Here is a 20,764-nt window from a genome sequence, read left to right on the forward strand (position 1 = left end):
GAAAAGTTGCAAAACTGGCACAAAGAGCTGTGCCTCCTATACACCCTTCACCCGGCTCCGCTGGGGGTTAACCACGTACACAGACGCACGACCCTCAAAACCAGGACATCACAGCGACATGACGCTGTAACTAATCTGCAGACCCTCCTCAAATTTCACCCACGTCCCGACGAATTCCACTTTTCTAGTGTGGAATCCAACCCTGGAGCCCACCTTGGGTTTACTTGTCACATCCCCTAAGTCCCCTCCAATCTGGCCGAGTTCCTCGATCTCTCTTTGTCTTTCGTGACGTTTTCATTTTCGAAGGATGCTGCTAAGCTATAGAATGTCTCACAGTGTGGGCGTGACTGACATCTTGTCACTTCTGGTATTTTTTAAACATTGTTGACGTAATAGCTATTAGTGAGAGACACCTGGAAATAAATGACATTTAATCTGAACCAAATTTCCGATAACTGGCGTCACCCGACATCAACATGAGTCCTCAGTGATCTTCTCTGAAGATTTTTTTTAAAAGGGAATAGCAAGGACTTGTCTGCCGTGACTGTGGTTCGTGGAGTGATGCATGTCCCAGGGTCCACGTGCCTAGGTGGGTGTAGCTGCCTCCACCTGCCGACAGCTCACCCTGCGCTCCGGGAGGTGACGCCCAGGTGTTTTCTCACTGAATCCCACAACAGGACGAGCGGCACAGAGAAGAGACGCCCCCGTGTCCCCAGCCGACAATGAGGAAACTGGCCCAGCGCACGCAGGCAGGATGTGAACTCAGGAACACCCACAGCCCATGCTTGAAACTCGTGCAATAACACCTTCCATGCAAATAAATAAATCGCCTAAGGTCAGACAGCCGCGAGGGAAGCCGCCAGCTTCAAACCCAGGCAGAAGAGACTCATTGAAGCTGCACGGGCAGCAGTTCCCTGGGGTTTGTGTTAGAGCAGGACCTTTGCCGTCACTTGCCCGAGCTCACCAGGGCCCGGGGCTTGGTGTCAGCCTCGGCTGGCAACACCCTAAAATTCTCAGTAAGTTTGAACAAGGGACACACGTTTTCATGTGTGCTGGGCTCCACAGAGTATGTGGCTTGCTCCATTAGTGTATATAAGATATACATAGTGCATATATGTGTATGTGTATACACACACATAAATGTTAAAACTGAGATATCTATATATTTCCAATATAAATATTCAGATATATACATGCATCTAAAAATATTCACTGCATAACTGAAGTGGCACATGCCTGTAGTCTCAGCTATTTGGGAGGCTGAGGCGAGAAGATTGCTTGAGCCCAGGAGTCTGAGGTTGCTGTGAGCTGTGATGATGTCACTGCACTCAAGCCCCGGTGACAGAGTGAGACCCTGTCTCAAAAAGAAAATGATTCAGTGGCAATGTTGTGTTTTGCTGACCACGTTTCTCCATTATGTGACCCAGAAATCGGCGCTAGGGGCCTTTCCTGTCCCCATGCCCTCATCTGCAGAACTGAGACAACGGCCCCTTCCTGTCCTCCCGCTTTGAAGATCAACTGAAATAATGCACGTGAAGCCGTCTGTGAACACGGGCCCGGCACAGACGTGTGTGCAGCATCTCACGCCACACACACAGCCCAGGCGCACGGCTGTTCAGTGCCCGTCCCGCTCCCCGACCCCAACGCCCCCGTTCAGCCTCTTCCTCTACTTGGACCACCACTGGCCTGGCCAGAACTTCATATTTTTATCTCCTTTTTTCCCATTAAAACATACGTTTAATACCATGTTCCAGTCCTCCCGAAAGAAGGAGTTCTGTTTTTCTTTGTCAGCTAAGAAATAAAATTTCCCATTTGCCTCAAGGAAGTGGTGAGGGAGATGATGCTTTAAGTCAGGGAGTCTTTTCAAGTTTCCTAAATCTTCCGCCACAGGTGCCGGCCCTGCTCCAGACACCCCTGATGGAGTGAGATGCAGCCCCACAGGGGGACTCGCCCCACGGGGGGACCCGCCCCAGGCCACATCCCTTCCCACGGTCGCCACCCAGGGAGCAGGGCCAGGGCAGCCAGCCGCCTTCCCTCGGGAACATTACCAGCTACTGGGTCCAAATGGTTCCGTCTCAGGCAAATGAATGATCAGGCTTTAGGGAACACTGAGCCAACGGCTAACAGAGTAAAAGTTTCACAGTATCAGTTATTTCGCTGCCTTCTGCAGTGAGGCCGCAGGGCCTGGGGCCACAGCAAGGACCGGCCGGGCCCACCTTGTCCAACCAGAGGGAGGGAGAGGGAGGTGGCAGACGGGGCAGGGAGAGGGAACACGGCCACCGCGGGGCCAAGTAGGAAGCAGTGGTGGAGGACGGGCAGCTGGCCAGAGGCTCCTGGGCAGAGGGGCCCCAGGAGACAGAGGGACACAGCAACCAGGAGGGAGGACTATCCTTGAAAGGGAATGTGCAGGAAGGGACAGGGACGGCTTCGAGGATGTGGATGGGACCTGGACATGGCTCGGGCCCCCGTCAGTCCTGCCCCACAACTCGTGGGGGTTCAACGGTGTCCTGTGCATCATGGTGACCACAGCTAACAGCAACACATCGAGTACTTGAAAATCGCTAAGAGCAGATTTTAAGGTTCTCACTTCAAAAACAATGATGGGTGAGGGATGGATACGTCAGGCAGCTTGATTTAGCCGTCCCACGATGTACGTATTTCAAAGCACGTCGTGCACCATAAATGTACACAAATTTTATTTGTCAATTAAAAATAATTTTTAAAAGACTCTATATTTTATACATATATACGTGCACTACAACCGATGTGACTCTGTCAAGGGACAGGAGAATAATTCGTTTTCCCCTAGTGGACTAAAGAATCTTCCCTACGGGGAGTTTCTCTGCCTTCGCCCAGCACGAAAATGAACCCAAGTCTCACATCTGCGCTCGGGCATGAGACACGGTTTGTAAGGGGCGCACTGGGACCAAACGGACACGCAACGGTGACACAGGACTCCCCTGTGGACAAGGACAATGTGTCATCCAAGGGAGACTTTCTCCACTCTCATCTTTAGGAAATAACAAAAAGCAGAACACAGCGCTTTTCAAATGTTACTTTCAGTTTAGGAAACAGCTATTTTTATTTTTTGGCCGAAATGCATCAATAGATAAAAAATACGCAAATCCAATTTTTGCGGGAGTTGACCTCCAGCCAGCTGGTTGCAAGTGTGTTTCGAGCTGTGTGAGCAGAGGCCGACACCCAAGCGCTGCGTCTCTGCAAACGGGCTTCCCGGGCCTTTCTCACGGCACTGCTCCTGTTTCCATGGAAATCCCTGCAACTTGTTTGGGAATTCGGGGTTTGTCAGCTAAATGGAATCTTGTGCGGCAAACAAGGAAGGGACTGTGCGGCCGAATCAATAGCCCCGGCACCCACAAAACCCGGGGGGCGTGTCCCGGCGAGCCCGGTCCCCAGTCTAGGATTGTCGCCCGGGAGACGTCGCCAGGCACGAGGCCCGGGCCGTGAGCGCTGCACGGGGTGGGGGCATCCCCGGGACGCCGGCCCCGCGGAGCTGCAGACACGCACAGCCCGCGCGTCCCTCTCCATCCGGGCACCGCTCCTTTCCGCGGGGCCCCTCCTCCGCTGAGCCTGCGGTTTCCGGCTGCAAACCGGGCTCCCTACCAGGGTCCCTACCAGGGTCCCTACCAGGCTCCCGCCGAGCTCCTCTCCCTGCGCAGAGCGCGCTCCCCAGCGCAGAGCGTGCTCCCGTCTCCTGCGGGCACCATGGGCAGGGCCGGTGCTTACGGCTTACAAAGGACACACCCTTTTCCTTTAAGTGCATCAAAAGTCACATTTCCCTCGCGGCTGGAAATAAAGTTCGAATCTGAGACGTCAGTGAGGGCCTGACAGCGCCCAGCCGAGCTCGCCAGCTGACCCTCCGCCCCGACGGCCGGGGACAGGCCAGCGCCCGGCACCACAAGCCCAGGGCGCGGCGACCCCGACCACACCCCGCAGAGGCAAGACAGCTGCAGACTCCGTCCCCTGAGGTCTGCAGACAACCCCAGAGATTCTGACTTGGGTTCCATCTTCAAACACGCACAGAATGAGCAAATTTTAATTAGTTTTTTCAAAATTTTTTTTTTTTTTTTTAACCTAGAAGGCTTTTTAAAGACCCTTACTCCATACCGCACCTGTCACAGCTCGGAGCTAAAAAGCAGCCGCGGGCTAAGGGGGCAGGCAGGCACTGGGCCAAGAGCTGAGTGAACATCTGGTCCCACGGCCGTGCCTGTGGTCCGTGAGCTCAGGACCCCCGACTCGGTGTCACCTGGACCCCAGACTCAGGTACTCAGTGGCCTCCAGGCCCTCGGCACACCTGTTGTCCAAGCGGCACCTCCAAAGTAACAAGTCACCGTACACTTGAAATGGGTAAGTCCTACTGGAACGTGAATGCCGTAATTTAAAAAGTCAAAAGCTTAAACAAGTAACAGTCCAACAGAGAGCTGTTGAATGTCTTCCTCTCTCCACACCTGCTCTGGGCCCACTTGCTATGGCAGGAGGAAGGGGCTTCCCACCTCCAGCCACACCCCGGGCAGGCCCCGACAGCCGGCGCTCAGAGGGCTCCGCTGCCCCGGCTGGCCTCGGCTGCCTTTGAAAAACATGTTATAGTGAAGCCCCATGTTAACGTTTGCCGCGAGATCTCTGGTTCGCAGGGACTATAATAGCTAAGAGGAGCGGTTACTGTAAATATCAGGTATCACACAATCACACAAGCGAAGAGCCTGGTGCACAAGATGCAGCCACAGCACATTAGTCCCGTTTGTTGCCATAGGAGGAACAGGAGGAGGTGCAAACCCACGGGCTTTGGGGTTTGAAGCCTCTGGACCTCAGTTTCCTTATCTGAGAAAGGAACATTTGCCGGGCTGTTGAAATCTTAAACAGGAATGGCGGCATTATTTTACGATAAATGTTGCCTTTCTATTGAATAAACTTTCTCTATTCTATTGCTAACACACTGTCTTCTAAATTTTAGATCAAAGCCTAATAATACCATAACTTTAGTGCAAAATAAAATACAGAAAAAAAACCTGAAGACACCTGCTCTTTTCTAACACAAAAGCCACCTGTTTAGAATGTTGTTCTCCTTATTTAGAATCCACCTGCCTGCCTGCCGCCTGTGAAACAGCGATTCCGTCACCCGAAGCAGAAAGGTGACGACAGGTTCTCTCTACAGGCAGAGAAAATGCTGTCTTCAACTCGATTGCAGTGAGTAGAGGAAAAACCACGACTTCTGATAAATCAGATAAAACCTAAACATTTTCCACTGAACAGCCTAGAGAGTGGACGAGGAAGGAGTGGAGAAAGGAGGGACATGAGAGAGGAGCGGCCGCCGGCCGGCAGCAAACCGGGAACTAACTGGGGGAAACGCAAACTGCCCCAGCCGGCCCCACTGACTGCTCTGGTCTTCAGGTGCGGCCGGAGCTCCGCGGGCTGAGAGCCTGAGAGCCGGAGAGCCGCTGGCCTGTGTGCTAACGAGCAGGAGGAGGAGGGGAGGGGTGGCCAAGAATTCTCAGCTGAAAACACGTTTCCATGTGACTCATTCTTTTAGTAGGAGGAAAAAGATCCGTACACACAGGAACCTTCAGTATGAAGAGGCAACTCCCCAGCTGGGTTCAGATGCTTGTATGGCTTTCTGGTAACATGGGCTATGGGAGGGGGGGATAGAGGAATTCTGTAGGATTCCATAGGCAGGGTGAACGGACGGGGAGCAGAGATTAACTGGGAAATAGTTCCCTTTGGGACATTATCTTCCTAAAGAGTCTGTTCGGGTGTGGGCACGTTGCCTGTCTCACAGGGAGGAGGCGAAAAAGCGATTGTTGGCCTGGGTGGGTCTGGGTCTCAGGAAGATAAACCTTAGCTTTTCTGGGAGTGCCCATGGTGGGGGGAAGGTCAGAGATACCTTGAGGCATGCGTGCACAGCGAGTGGGTGGGTGCATGGATGCACGTGTGCACAGAGAGCGGGTGGGTGCATGGATGCACGTGTGCACAGCGAGTGGGTGGGTGCATGGATGCACGTGTGCACAGTGAGTGGGTGGGTGCATGGGTGCATGGGTGCACAGCGAGTGGGTGGGTGCATGGATGCACGTGTGCACAGTGAGTGGGTGGGTGCACGAATGCACATGTGCACAGCGAATGCATGCATGCAAGAACACATGCATGCAGGGACGAGGAACCACTGTACACCCACTCCCCACCAGCTGGAATCCCACTCTTCCCTCACAACCTAACTTTAGAGGCATCTGCTCTGAGGAAATTACATTCTTTTGAGCTGCTAGAGCATCGTGCCCTGTGCTTACTGAGAACTGTGCTACTGTGTGCCCGTGTGCAGTGCTGGTCAGTCTGTCTCCAGCCGCTGCGAGCTGCCCTGGGGGATTGTGGGGCACAGTGCTTGGCTGAGGACAAGAGTAGACAGCTGGAAAGATACCGTTTAGTTAGGAATTCAGCACTGATTGGTGGCTGCATTTTCACTCATTCAACCAACATTCATTTAGCGCCTAGTGCATGCATGCTGCAGAGTCAGAAGGGAAACCAGGCAGACTGGCAACATCAGCAGGAGAAGAATTAACTAATTAATTTCAGATAAAGGCCCTCACATACTCATTAGGTTATCTTACTTTCGTAAAATACAGGCATCATAATAATAGGTCACACTGGAAATCCTTGTGCTCCACCACCAATGTCGATAACAGACGAGGACTGGATATGCCCTGCCCGAGGCATAGGTTCAACCCAGAAAACTCCGCAGCACAAATCGATGGCAGAACGAGCACATCCCTTAAATTCTCTGTTTAGGGCAGTGTGCAAAAAGACGCCCCAGGAAAAACTGCCTTCACTGAGGCTGCATCTGTGTGTTTCCATAGAGACGCGATAAACAAAAAACCAGTGCAAATCTACAAAACAACCATGTACATTTTAAAGTCTTTCCAGAGTCCCCTTAACTTAGGATACGACCAAAGAGTTCTCCCTGAATTCAGAATGAAGGGGAAGATTCACTCTCCAATGGGACATATTCCCTGTAACAGACAACAGGACTGGCCGGGACCCTGTTTCTCCTTTTGCCGTGGCTGAAGGAAAGCTCATGGCAACATCCATGCCCACGCGGAGTTATCAACATACTACAACATACTACAACATACAACGTGTCTTCCATATATTTTAAAAATTGGTTGAATCATCCTGTTTTATGCTTTTTCATATTGCTGACCCTAATCTTATTCTAAGTTAGCTCAGTGTAAATCATAAATTAAAAGATGACTAAGAAAATACAATGTTGCATGTAATATTAATACATTGTATCTACTTTGTGGATCCAAGTTATCGTTAGCCATTTGAACACAATAAGGCAACGGTAATTACAAATACTTAGAAAGATTGCTGGCACTATCAAATACACAAGGGAATTTCTGTTCACAAAAACTAAGACATACACTTGATTAGTAATCAATAGTTCCAAATAAGTTAAAAGGATTTCAAAAAAATTTTAGCAAGACATTCAATTTGCCCTTGGATAAAATTTTAATGAATCATGTCAGCTTGAAAAATCATTTCTCTTTCCTTCCCTCCCTTCCTCCCCTCTCATACCACCCTGTGTGGGTGCCTCACTTTGAAATCTGGGTTCTAGTTTGGTATTTTGGCTGTTAGTTGAGAGGGTTGATAAAGGTGCACACTCCTTTAAACAGGTATATGACGTAACAGTCAGCAATTGGAGAGATTACGAATTGAATAACAATAACAGGGTCCAAGAATCACCCCGCTAGGCAGGTTGCCAACCTATTAACATGAGGGAAACAAGAAAAGTCAGAGGTCCCTCAGCAAACTGGACCCAATACTCACTGCAGGGTGTTCGTGCAAACCCAGGAGACCACATGTGCTCAGCTAGAAAGGTGAAAAGTCGTAAAAGCTGCTTTCTCAATTCCAAACAGATCAGAAACAAAATAATCTGAGAAGTTAATGCTCGTTTAACACCTAAAAAGGTTTACTGGAAGTTCCTGTTCACTGTATTTTAAGCGTTCCAGAATTCAGGGGCAGAGGCCCAAAGCCAAACAGTGAATAAAACTAAGCAGGTCTTTATCTGGATTAAAAAAAGAGAGAGAGAAGGAAACGATTTTTACAGTAAGATTAAAATCTACAATGTGAATGATATTCAGCAATAATAACTATAAATGTAATATTAGGCAATGCTAAAACACTTCCCAAGTATTTTGACATCTTTCTCTCCTTTCACCTCGGGAAGTGCAGGGACAGGTGCTACCTTTGTGGGGAAACCGAGGCACAGAGAGATGAGAGCAGCCGCCCAGCAGCGCCACGAGTGGGCAGCGGAGCCAAGAGGAAACCAAGTCACAGGCACCGAGAGAGACAAGCGCTGACGGGAGACGCAGGGCAGAGCCCAGAGCTGGGGAGGACGAGGACACCCCTGAGTGCCCCACCGCACACCCGGGGTGGCCCAGTGGCCGGGGCACAAGGCCAGAGGTCAGCAGCCACGGCAGCTGAGTCAGCCACACAGGTACGATGAAGGCTCTAAATGCCGCGTCATCTCCCCAGATTCCCACCTTAACCTCGAGCCTGTGACGTCGGCACTGACGCCGGCCCCAGGGCTTGCCGGGACATCAACAAGTGTCACTTACGTGGCTTCACGTTGGCGACCACCGCCAGGCTCTCGGGAGGGTGCGCCACGGGGAACCTGCCGTGCCCGCCCGCACCCGGGTTCGCGCTGTACTCCATCACCTCCACGTGGCCCAGGGGGACGCTCCACTTCAGCAGGTACCGCTGGCTGGTGACCGAGCCGCTGTCGTGCAGGGTGCTGGAAGGACCAGAGGTACGTCATGATGCCCTGTGCCCGTTAGATGTCCAAGTGGGAAACATTTAATGTTGCAGGATCCGGCCCCTGACTTTCTCAGGAAGTTGCCATCTGGCGCCACAGTAATCAGATGAGCGAGTGGGACTTTTCACTCGTGCCCAGGGCAGAGCTGCACAGCGGCGTTTTCCCCAGGAAGGCGAAGGTTTCCGTAAGAGCCTCCAGGGAAGAGGCCGGATGCCTGTGGGTGACTATGTGAGCAAAGGTGCTCAGGCGTTCTGGAGAGTTCTATCAACAGGACAAATCTTCTATAATATGTGGTCCGAGATATTCTGTCTCGTAAGAGTTAACTCTAAAACTCTTTCTCTGCTCTTATAAGGCGACATGAAAATCACTGTAATGGAATTCAGTCATACCATTATATTCCAGGATTGAAACACTTAATATTTGAGTATATAGAAAGTGGATGCAAAACCGATACCTGTATAGATTATCTTCTTCTGTCATCACCACATAGGACGTATATGCAGAGAAACACACAGAACACGCACACGGCCCAGCGCAATGGCAGAGCAATCCTGTGTGGCCACCACCCGGGTTGAGGTGTCACATCACCAGCACCCTGGGAGTCCCCACACGCCCAGGGAAAGAAACCCGGCCCCTCCAGAAACAACCGGTATTCTTACTTTTGGTGATAATCACATTTTGCTTTTCTTCAAAATAAACTTTTAAAAATCAAAATGTAGACAGGAATAGGCACAATGCCAGGTGCTGTGCTGTGAACTGAAATGCGTGATTCTCCGGGGCCACCTGTCTCCCCAGCTTCCCTCTGTCCCCGAGAACCCACCGTTGGTGACAACACCTGGTCCGTACGGAAACAGAAGGGGAGGAGGGCGCTTCAGACCCAGCAAGAGGGCAGGTCATGTTCCACGAGCTAGAGTGTGCCTCCAATCAAAAAAATAGAAATGCCCGTGAATTCTTATCAAATTTCTGTTCATCCTCTTTGAATCTAAATCCCCTGTTCCTATAGAGGAGGTGACAGGTGCACTTGGCGGCTGGGGGACGGGGACATGGCACGGGGAGCATGCCACAGCTGGTGGTGTGCTGGCTTGTCACTCTGCCCACGGTCCGTGCTGCTGACACTCCCTGGGGGACTTCGAGCTACGTACGGATGCTCTGGCCACTGGCTCCCAAAACTCAAAATCTAACAACCGACTCTTGCAAGACGTTAGCCTGTGTTATTTCCTACGGCACCCAGAGCACTGTGTTCAGTTTTATATCAGCTCCCTTACAATGGATCTATATTTAAAGACCTTTAATTCTCAAATATCCTCGACTTACTACAACATTTTATGTGTTGGAGAACAATTCTGATGTCAAACTATATTAAATAAAAGAATTGGCCCGGGCGAGGTGGCTCACGCCTGTAATCCCAGCACTCTGGGAGGTGGGAGGATCACTTGAGGTCAGGAGTTTGAGCCCAACCTGGGCAAGAGTGAGACTCCAACTCTATTAAAAAATAGAAAAATTAGCCGGGCATCAGGACACGCACTATCTGTCCCAGCTACTCAGGAGGCTGAGGCAGGAGGATAGCTTGAGCCCAGGAGTTTGAGGCTACAATGAGCTACGATGATACCACTGCACTCTAGCCCAGGTGACACAGCAAGACCCTCCAAAAAGAAAGAAAGAAAAGAAAGAAAGAAAGAAAGAAAGAAAGAAAGAAAGAAAGAAAGAAAGAAAGAAAGAAAGAAAGAAAGAAAGAAAGAAAGAAAAAGAGAAAAAAAAGAACTGCTAAAGTGTGACTCATTTTCTTGGTTTACAGCAAATATGAATATATCCAATTTAATTATATAAGAAAAACGCTTACCAAAAACACATGTATAGAGAATCAGAGATAAAGAATTTCAATAATTAAAAACAGAACTGTAGAGTGATTTAAGATGGTTATTAAAAAACTCAATTTCATTTCTAGCTCTAACGTCAGCCTTGTTTAAAGAGCAAATAAACCTGCTTGTATCTAGTTTCCACCAGCAGCAACCTACGATGTGCACGGAACACATTTAAAAACACACTTGTTTGTTACAAAGTTTCCTTCAATTGCTAAGTTTGGCCCAGAAATCAGTTCAGCTTGAATGAGAGCATTAACAGTCATTTCCCTGTGCTGAGACACCCCTAGCGTGTAATTACGAGACAAATAAAAACAACTGAGTGTGTCCCTACCGTGAGCTGACCGTGGCACACATTAACACGTCGTTTAACATGAAGAGGCGGCGTTCTTTGGTTTTAGTAATTTCTCCTCTGTCGTTGTAAACCGTTTCTATCATGTCATCGGATCGCACGAGGTATCGGTTTCCACTGCTGAGAAGCTGAATATTCAAAATAACAGTCAACGAAGCTGCCGCGACTGAGTTTACCCAAAATAGGTAAAGGACGAGGAAAAGGTCTTGCAAAATACGGGAGTGTCTAGCATCGTGGTTTTATAGACTTTTTTCTTTAAAGAGAATCCGGACATTCCCACTCCCCCCGCGGGCCCTGACCGTGCAGAATTCTGAAAGTCGCTTCTAAAAACCTAGTGTTTCACAGACATCGGTGTTTGCAGTTACCCTACAGGAGAAAGGAACCTCACTCCCCCGCGAACAGTTTCTACACAGAACTGGTTCCTTGCTCGTTACCTGTCGTTCCCCACGGCTCCCCGGGGAGCCGCTTCCCTCTCCGGCTTCCCTGCAGCGAACCACTCGGGACTGACAACCCTGAACAGCTCAACTCGGAACAGGTGTTACAGGACGTAATTACTTTGTAACTTTACTTTTCCCAAAGCAAACATGATTCAGTGAGCGTCTTAGCTTCCTAGGATCTGCCACATTTTACTCCACTGAGCCAAACAAAATGCCATCAGTGCTTTGGAAAGATGCTTCCTATCAACCCATAAAACGCTGCGTCCTGCGGAAGTCACGCTCCTCACAGCAGTGTAGCCAGCGGAGTCCTCAGCCCCGGTGGTCCCACCGCCTTCTGGTTCTATGTCTACACTGGCTGCATCCGTGGAGACACCAGCCTCCCCGCTGTACTCCTCTGGACATACGTGCTCCCGGGAATGACACACCCTGCACACGTTCACACAACATGCATGACGCACCGTCACGTCTGCCTCTGCCTCGGGGCTCCCTGTCCCCTCGAGCAAACACATTCAAGTCCTACAGGAGCACGACTGTAAATAACATGAACTACATCAGGAGTAGAACCGGATGCAATTTTCTGCTGATAAAATCCGTACATAGACCATTTGGAGAATTGGGAAAAACCTGCGGCTTAAAACGTGTTACCATAAAGTTCTCGTTGTTAAATTACTGAATGTCTTTGGGAGGTAGAAAATCAGTCCTACTGACAAAAATAAAAGGTGACTTTAGCAACATCGACTATTATCTGTGATAATTTAATACAGCTCATGTACATCAACATCTCCCCGTGGACCAGGGCCTCACGTAACCATGGCAAAGCCACATGAAATCAGAGCACTGAGGCAGGAGAACGACTTTGCAAACACAAAGCCCAAACAGCCTCGCGGAGGAACCGGCATCCTCCTGTGTTTGCTTCACTTATTCGTGATCAGTACAGCCCAGTCTCTGCACGTGTGGGTGCAAACAGAAATGTCTGTGACTACGTCCAGCTTTGATTATCACTGTCTAAAATGAATGCAGTATTTTGAAAGCAGAATTAAGCTAAAAGAGTCGCTCTTAACCTGGATCCATTTGAGGATCTAATGAATCTGTGGGCCTCTTTCCTAAGAGAACGCAGACAGACGGTCAAGGTTTTGTGCACAATGTCCAGACCTGGCACACGCCTGCCGGTCTCCACTGACACCCAGCGAGGAAGTCCGGGCCAAGGGAATTATTCCAAAGGTTTCCAAAGATTAGTTACGAATGGATGAGTAACAACGGCCTCATTAGCACAAAGCACAAATAATTTCTGAATAGAGCTGAAAAAAATCCCTCCCAACCTTGTTCAGGTATCGCTCGTTGATGGCCTTTGCTATCTGTTTGATCTCACAGCGCTGGTCAGCGTCTCTCTTTCTCTCATTCAGTTTCTCCGCCAACGTCTCCAGCTCGGTCAGGGCCATCTGAATGGGCAGCCTGTCGGGGTGTCCCTTGGGCGTGTTCTTCAGCATGTCCTGTGGGGGCAAGGCAGAGCGCGGCAGTCACCACGCACACACCTCCGGCCAGCGGTGAGTCATCACTCACACGCTGACGGCTGGGGAGGGCAATGACATCAGTTGTTCTGGGGGAAAAATAGAAAATATTCTGGGGAAAGGATCACAAACTGAGTCACAGCTTGGCTGAACATCAGAACAGCTCCCTTTGCAAAAACAAAATCCAAAAAATAGCATTGTACAATAAAGGACACGCTAAATACGAACGTGGCACAATCTTGGAAATGTTTTGCTCTCTGGGACGATGCTCCAGATCATGATTAGATTGTTTTTCTCGCGTTGAGTCAGACATGTGAACGCGGGCATAGATGGGTCCAGTTTTTACAAAAACTCAGTTTCCCCAGATCAAGGGTGCGGCGGTTTTGCAGTGCCGACCAGACCACTGTACCCAGGGCGTCCCCACACAGCGGGGGCTCTCTCTGGGCCTCCCACCCACACTGAAAACGGAGCCTGATTTCAGGGCAATGCAGCTACTCTGTAGGATGGTGCCGTGGCCGATACGTCCTGATACGTTTGTCCAAACCCACAGGCTGTGCAGCTCCAGGGCTGACCCCCACGCAGACGGTGGGCTCTGGGTGGTCACTGTGTGTCAGTGTGGGCTCTTCCCCCTCACAGGTGCACCCGGGGGCTGTGCATGTGGGGAGAGGGGCACCTGGGGACCCCCATGCCTTCCTGTCAATTCTGCTCTGAATCTAAAACTGCACTAAAAAATAGTCCAGTCTTAGAAGGAAGCTGAGCCACCTCCATCCACCCCTGCAGCCTCAGACGAGCTCGAGGACACTGCAGTGAGGGTGCAAGGCACAAAGCCACCATATGGCCACCACAAAGATGGCACAAGGCTGCCAAACCCACATAAACCCTGAAGAGCAACGACAAAATGACGTTCTTGTCACCTAGAGCTTCCACGGAGCCTGTTGCCCAACCTGCTCTCACGTACGACACACTGAGGCGCTGAGGGGCAGAGGTGACCCTGGCACGCTTCTCAGACTCAACGTGGTTCTGCCCTCGGCCACCAGTCCCCTGTGTCTGTGTACGAGGTGTGCGGTGGCAGAGCCCAACAGCGTGACCCTCTTCCTAAACCTCGCTTTAAAAATCTGAGAAGAACACTGTGTAAACCAGCAAACGTTTCCAGGTTGGATGGAAAATTTAAACTATACATTTGTTTTCCTGGGAGTCACATCAAATCCTAACAAGGCAGAAAAGGATGATCTTGAATCTAGTTCTGGCACCAACACCGCATACGGGTGGTGCCCACCCCCTCCGCCCCCCACAACCACCCAGAGCGCGTCAGGGGCCTGAGAGGCGGCTGCGCCCCGTGGCCCAGCCCACGCTCTTCCCAAAGAGCCGCGGCAGCATGGAGGCTGCCCGGGACGCTCGGAGCCTTCCCTACCTGGAGCAGGAGGATGAACTGCGGGAAGCGCTGGATGGGCCGCATCAGCAGGCTGTAGAGCGTGATCCGGTCGGGACTGGCCTCCTGGCACTGCTGCGGGGGAGGGCGCCGGGCTCAGCAGGCTGCGGGGCCACGGCGCCCACCTGCTCCGGCCCCCACAACCCAGGACAGTCGGGAAGGGACTCCCGGCTACTCGAGAACCCACAACTCAGCCTCAGCTGGAAGAAATTTCACCAGATTCCTTTCAAAGTGCTCTCTGCACCTGCGCGGGGGGAGGATTCGCTCCAGCTGCCCCGGCGGCTCCCGTGCAGGGGCCAGATCTCACCACCTGGGCTTGGCGCTGGGTGGGTTCTGGGGGTGTCCGGGGGTCTGTGTTCTGGCCACAGTTTGCCCAGGGGAGGCGGCCGCCTCTCCCCGCAGGCAGGAGGTGCCGAGTGGGGCTGGACTGTTGCTACCTGAGGCCCCTGGGCGGCGCCAACCCGGGGCTGCACCGGGTGTCCGGCTCCCTGGGCGGAAGGGGCAGCGCGGACCACACAGGGCACCGCCCAGCGCACCCGGCCTCTCCCGGGCACCACACGGGGCTCCCTGAGCTCAGGCCCCGGCTGCCATCTCCCCAGGCCGCTGGCGAGCTGAGGGGTGGGTGCTGCGGTCACACCACGGGGCCAAAACAAGTCCTCAGAGGAAACTCCTTTGCTAACTCAGTGCCTGTTTTCTTTCCCTAAGAGGAAGAAACGCTGCCATAGCAAAAGGACACAGTGTCTGCAACTCTGCAGGAGGGGGACTGTGACCTGATCCCTTAGCAAACCTGGGTGGGCCAGGACTCTGCTCCAGCCAGAGCGGGAACCACCCACAACCGCCGGAACCGTCCTACTGGGTGGGAGAGGGGGAGGGGAAACACTGCCCTGGGCAGGAGGACTGGCCCTGCCCTCTCTGGCCCCAGGTAGCAGCAGTTTCCAGGAATCCAGCCCAGGGGCAGAACACACTGTGTCCCAAGGCTTTATAATGCAAACCAGGGTCTCGCACAGAGGAGCCTGAGCTGGGCAGGCAGCCAGGGGCTTTGACGAGGGAGGGAATTCAGTCTGGTCCACAGCCCCCAACCCGGCCTCCCACAGCCTCCGCCCTGCAGCTCGGGGCTCGGGAAGCCCTGCAGCCCCTGGGGACCAGCTGTCCTGTCTGCGCAGGGCCAGGGCCCAGGGCAAGGCTGTGGCTCTCTCTCTCCTCCCCAGGAGATGAGGCCAGGTCCCACCTTGGGCCAATCCTGAATCCAGAAGTTGGGTTTCTATTATTCCTGACTTCTCGCTGAGGGACAGGAAGGAAAAGGTAACTCCAGGACTTGGGGAGCGGGTCTTGACGTTCTTTGTGTCTACCCCTCTGCACACGTTAGGATGTGCAAATAAAAGCTATTTTCAAAAAGCTATGTTGGGACCTAAACTTCCTCTTCGTTTCTGCACTGATCCAACACCTGTGCTACTGCTGGTGCCGAGATCTCTATGGTAACATCACGCATTTAGGGTCGAGATGCGCTAAAGTGTGATTATGAAGTGTTTGACACGGAACTTCAGAGGGTATTAAAACGCAAATGGAAAAGAAAGGACTTACCTTCAAAAATTCAAGAAAAGCAGGCTTCGTGGCGCATGTTTTCTTGAGGACGGCCACGGCTGTGCTGAAGTTGTTCACGTACTCGCTGTAGGCGTCCAGGACCATGGACTTGGAGAACTGACGCACAGGGAATTGTGGGTGAGAAGTAACTCTCGACCCCAACACGCCCTTCTCTAATTCAGAAGAGAAGATTTGAAACCTGCCCCCCAAACACCCTTCCAGCCACCGCGACATTCCCCCAGGACGAACTTTATCACGATCGCATGATTTTTCTTCTAGGCCCCTCGGGAACCACCTGGGGGGCTGCTGCATCTTACTCTGGGGACCCCAGTGCACTTTCCCGCACCCTCATTCGAAACCACGGTAACCAGGGGTTGGGTTAAGGATGTTCCCGACTCCAGAGAAATAAAGTCGAGTACAGAGGAGCTGCTTCAAACTCCTCCAAGCCTCCCTCTGTGGGCTCCAGTTCCAGGGCTCCGGGGGAGACTGTCAGGAAATTGTAACAAAGGGGCCCCCGGCAGCCCTGCAGGGCCTGAGGAACCAGCGGGGACCACTCCCTGCAGGAGCGTCAGAGGTGCCAGGCCCCACACACGCTCACTTCCTAAAAACACGGAGGTTTCAAGAGGCAGAAACGCTCGCCCTGGGTGTGAACATTCAGAGAAAAACTCCTGAGAAACCGCAAGTCCTGGGACAGACGGACAACAGCGTCCGCTGAGAGACCTGGCAGGACTGTCACTGAGGGAGGGATGCTTTCTGCTAAATTATATGTTTTCTCAAAAAAGACTTTTTTCCATTTTAAAAAAATGTTGGCAAGGTAAATATTTAAAGAAGAAAGAGTTGAAGCTAATATATAAAATAGCCAAAAAATGCTATAACAAAATAAATATCCAATATTTCTTTTTTTTTTCATAAGGACCCATGAAGGGTGTTGTGCAAATATCTTAGCAAGACTTTTGAGTCCATGTTATGCCCAAAACCTCCTACAACTTACATACTTCGTCAGGTGCACATACAAATTATTTAGAAAACACAAAAACGTTTCATATATCATGATTACAGCATTCATTTAAGTATACAACCACTTTAAAAAACTTGCAAGCTCATATCCCTTTGATAACATTATTATCTTAAGCAGTTACAAAAACTAACCTGTTTTATTCATCATCTTCTATATCTAGAGAGAAATCTAACCAAAATATAACATGTACAATGCACACTAGGAGCAGACGTAAAATGCCTCAAAACTGCCCATGCAGAGACTCAGCGCCGGGGGGTTCTGGGCGGCTGCGTCTCAGGCCAGGACACACAGACGCGTCTCCTGCCAGGACACATGGACACATCTCCCGCCAGGACACACGGACGCACTGTCCTGTGTCCCGGCACAGGGCCCGACACGGCTGCATCCGCACAACAAAATGCTGCAGACCGAAGAGCGGAGTTTGAGGAAACCTATTTCCCAGGACATGCTTTCTGTTGTTCCAGGCGGAGGGGGCCCCCCCTGCACACAGACAGCAAGACCAGGCCGGACAGAGGCGGAAACACGGCGACTGCATGAGCTGCTCCACAAGCGGAGTCCGTGCTCAGCAACAAAACCCGCGAATGTTATCGGATCATATACACAGTGTCCCCAGGACTGGATAAAATAAAACTTTTCAATCTCTGCAGACAGCTCCCCCGCTCTGAGCCTCTGCGTGTCTCCCTGGGTCCCTGTCCCATGTCCACCCGCCACTTCCCCGGTGCACACGCGTGGCCCGGCCTCTAGAGAGAGCCGTGGGTCGGCTCGCAGGTGCTCGGGAAAGAAGCTCTGGTCAGGTGCAAACACCAGCCTCGGAGTGGAGAGCAGGACTCGCGCTCAGAGAGCCCGGGACGTCCTTACCGAAGCCACGAAGACATCGCCGATCATCTCCACGGCGTCCCACTCGGACACGCGGCTGGCCAGTGCGATCTGGAACATGGAGTGGCACTGCAGGATCTCCCGGATGCGGTAGAACACCGTCTTCAGCTTCCTCTCGCTCAGAACCCGCGGCTCCATCTCAGACAGCGGCTTCTCGTATTGCTGACGCAGAACAGGTGAAGATGGGTTTTAAAGGGGTAGAGAAAAGAAGACGTCAACATTCTATTTGTTTCAAAACACGTCGTGACTTTTGATGTCAATATACGGACACAGAACTTAAACTCTTTGGAGAATTTTGCAAATGTGCTTACTTTATGGTTCATAAATATATATGTGCATAATAAAACATATATGTAATAAAAAGTACATATTTAAAAAAGGACAATAAAAACATATATATTATATGATGCGACACTTAGGTACCTCCAAAATCCTCTTAAGGGCATCTACGTAGTTCTTTTCACTGTCGACCACTGACCCCAGGATGTATCTTCTCACCACCTGTTGGAAATCAGAAAAAACAATGGTAGAAAACAGCCTCGGAACACATAGTTTTATTTCTATGCTGAGAGGTGTTGTTAAAGAAGGTTTTGTTTTTATTTTTAAACAGTAGGTAAAGGCAACTTTCAAAGACCTTTGAAATACCCCAAATGGTAGGTTAATTAAATAACATTACAGGTACAAAACATACTTTCCCCCATCAACACATTTATATTACATTTTAAATCTCAGATTATAAACTATAACACAGGCAGGGCAAATAAAATTATAGCACTTAGAACAAATTCACTCACTTATGTGACAACAATGATCTGAATCAACTGACTGTTTCAAGGGTCCCACACCCAGTCAGATGACATTTCATATTTAAGTATAAAAACAGTCTCCGTCTTGGTCGATAAATGTCATTGACAAGACTTATCTAAAATCCTCATTCCAAAGTCACAGAGAAACAGAAAGCTTGTGGAAGGTGGAAGAAGAGATTTTTTTTTAATCTTCAGAAAGATCTTTTAACTGTCCACACATCCACCTACGAGGCTAAGAATTCGGATGGTAAATTACTCTTGTCATTTACAGCAACCCCCCCTACAATCTGAGATGCTCGCGTTTCAAACACTGACGCTGTTTTCTGTTTTGCTCTTCACTGCTGAGGCACACGCGTGTACGGACATGCGGCTGTAAGGCCACTCTGCTCACCTCCACCTCCCGGCAAGTCACCTTTGCCAACCCAGGGAAAACAGAGCAGAGGGTGACAGCAGCGTTGCTTCTAAACCAGAGCACACGTTCATGCACGTGCACACACCTACACGCACCACATGCATGCACGCACACACATGCACACACCTACATGCACCACATGCACATGCCACACATGCACTCACATGCACGCACCATACGCATGCACACGCACACATGCACACACATGCACGCACCTCACGCATGCACACGCACACATGTACACACCTACATGCACCACATGCACGCACCACACGCATGCACATGCCAAACATGCACACACATGCACTCACCATACGCGTGCACACGTGCACAGACATGCACGCACCACAGGCATGCACACGCATGCACACGCACACATACACACACCTACGCACACATGCACACACCTACGCACACCACAGGCACAAACCAGGAGGCCCCAGGCAACCCGTGGGCTGCGCGATGCTCTCTGCAGCCTGCAGCGCCACCTGGTGGGCGAAGGGAGCATTTGCACACAGGACATCCCCCAGGCCAGTGCATTCCCGGGCAACCAAGATTTAGAAAACACTATCAGCAAGAGGTGACTATCCTCTTTTTAAAAAGGGCTGTTCAATCACAAAAGTAAGGCGAAAACAACCCTTCTAGGACATCTACAAGAGAAATTGATGTATTTAAGAAAATACCGATGTGCTGGGGTTAAAACCAAACGCACACGAGATCAGGAGCCGGGAGGCCCAGCGCTGACCAGCCCTGTGGCCGCCGTGCGGTGGCCGATTCGCAGGGGCAGTGTGGCCCGAGGCTTCCCCTTAAGGTGATGCTCAGACCCTGGGGACAGAGCCACTCCCCACAAGCCACTCCTGGTTCCAGAATTCGCATTCCCAGACACCAGCCCACGGCTCCCGGGTCACAACCTTTGGGGGCCAAACCTAGGAATTTATGTCTATATTTTAAAGTCCTGAGATGATGCCAGTGCATCAGGACAAAGGATCTGGAGTTGGTGTGAGATAATTCAAGACACAAAAAGAGAATCAGTCTCCCGGATTTCATGGCTTCTGCGTGTGAAGTCAGTGTTTTCCTGCATGTAAATTCGACATATCAAGGTGCAGCCCGGCGAGGTGGGCGGGAGGTTCCGATGCTGACGCTGCCTTCCCGGCACCACAGCCCCGGGGGCGCGGAGGAGAAACCGACCCCAGCAGAACACAGCAGGGCGGAGGCCTGTCAGCCGCAGGGCACTCAGCGGATTCCCTGGCTCCTCCCTCCGCCCACATCCCGGTCCCGGGGCCCCTCCCTGCGAAGGTCCCCCCGACTCCATGGCAGCGTCTCCTCTGAGCCTTCTGCCTCGTCTGCACTTTCTGCTCCCACACGCTGCGCTGTGTTCTCCAAGACCAGCCCACACCCCCCACTCGGTGCCCTGGTACCCAGCAGGGACCCAGCCATGCCTGGAGGTGGGGGCCTGGGTGGGTGAGGGTCCTGCTCTGAGCCTCGTCGGAGGGTGAGACGTGCTCGGTGACCCTGTCCCTCCTTAGACTCCTGGGGCTAAATCGGGTGGGTGAGCCTGACCACAGGGTGGACAGAAAGTGCCAGAGTCTTCCTTCCCGGGAACATCTGTCAACAGCCCTCCTCCAGCAGTGGCCGCTTAGGGCCCACCTCCCCTCGGGGTGCCTGGAG

General features: G+C 51.5%; 1 protein-coding gene across 1 annotated transcript in view; it reads right to left on the minus strand.

Annotated features, from left to right (window-relative positions):
* ARHGEF10 (Rho guanine nucleotide exchange factor 10) overlaps positions 1-20,764 on the minus strand; it is a 60,066-nt gene that overhangs the window by 22,348 nt on the left and 16,954 nt on the right. Inside the window, exons 12-18 of the mRNA XM_045535311.1 lie at positions 18,302-18,379; positions 17,861-18,040; positions 15,985-16,101; positions 14,386-14,478; positions 12,786-12,956; positions 11,012-11,157; positions 8,622-8,797 (exon numbers count right to left, since the gene is read on the minus strand). Of these exons, the coding sequence (XP_045391267.1) occupies positions 8,622-8,797; positions 11,012-11,157; positions 12,786-12,956; positions 14,386-14,478; positions 15,985-16,101; positions 17,861-18,040; positions 18,302-18,379 (961 nt within the window). The remainder of the gene's footprint in view (positions 1-8,621; positions 8,798-11,011; positions 11,158-12,785; positions 12,957-14,385; positions 14,479-15,984; positions 16,102-17,860; positions 18,041-18,301; positions 18,380-20,764) is intronic.

The sequence above is a fragment of the Lemur catta genome, chromosome 22, assembly GCF_020740605.2.
Source record: "Lemur catta isolate mLemCat1 chromosome 22, mLemCat1.pri, whole genome shotgun sequence".
Classification (NCBI taxonomy): domain Eukaryota; kingdom Metazoa; phylum Chordata; class Mammalia; order Primates; family Lemuridae; genus Lemur; species Lemur catta.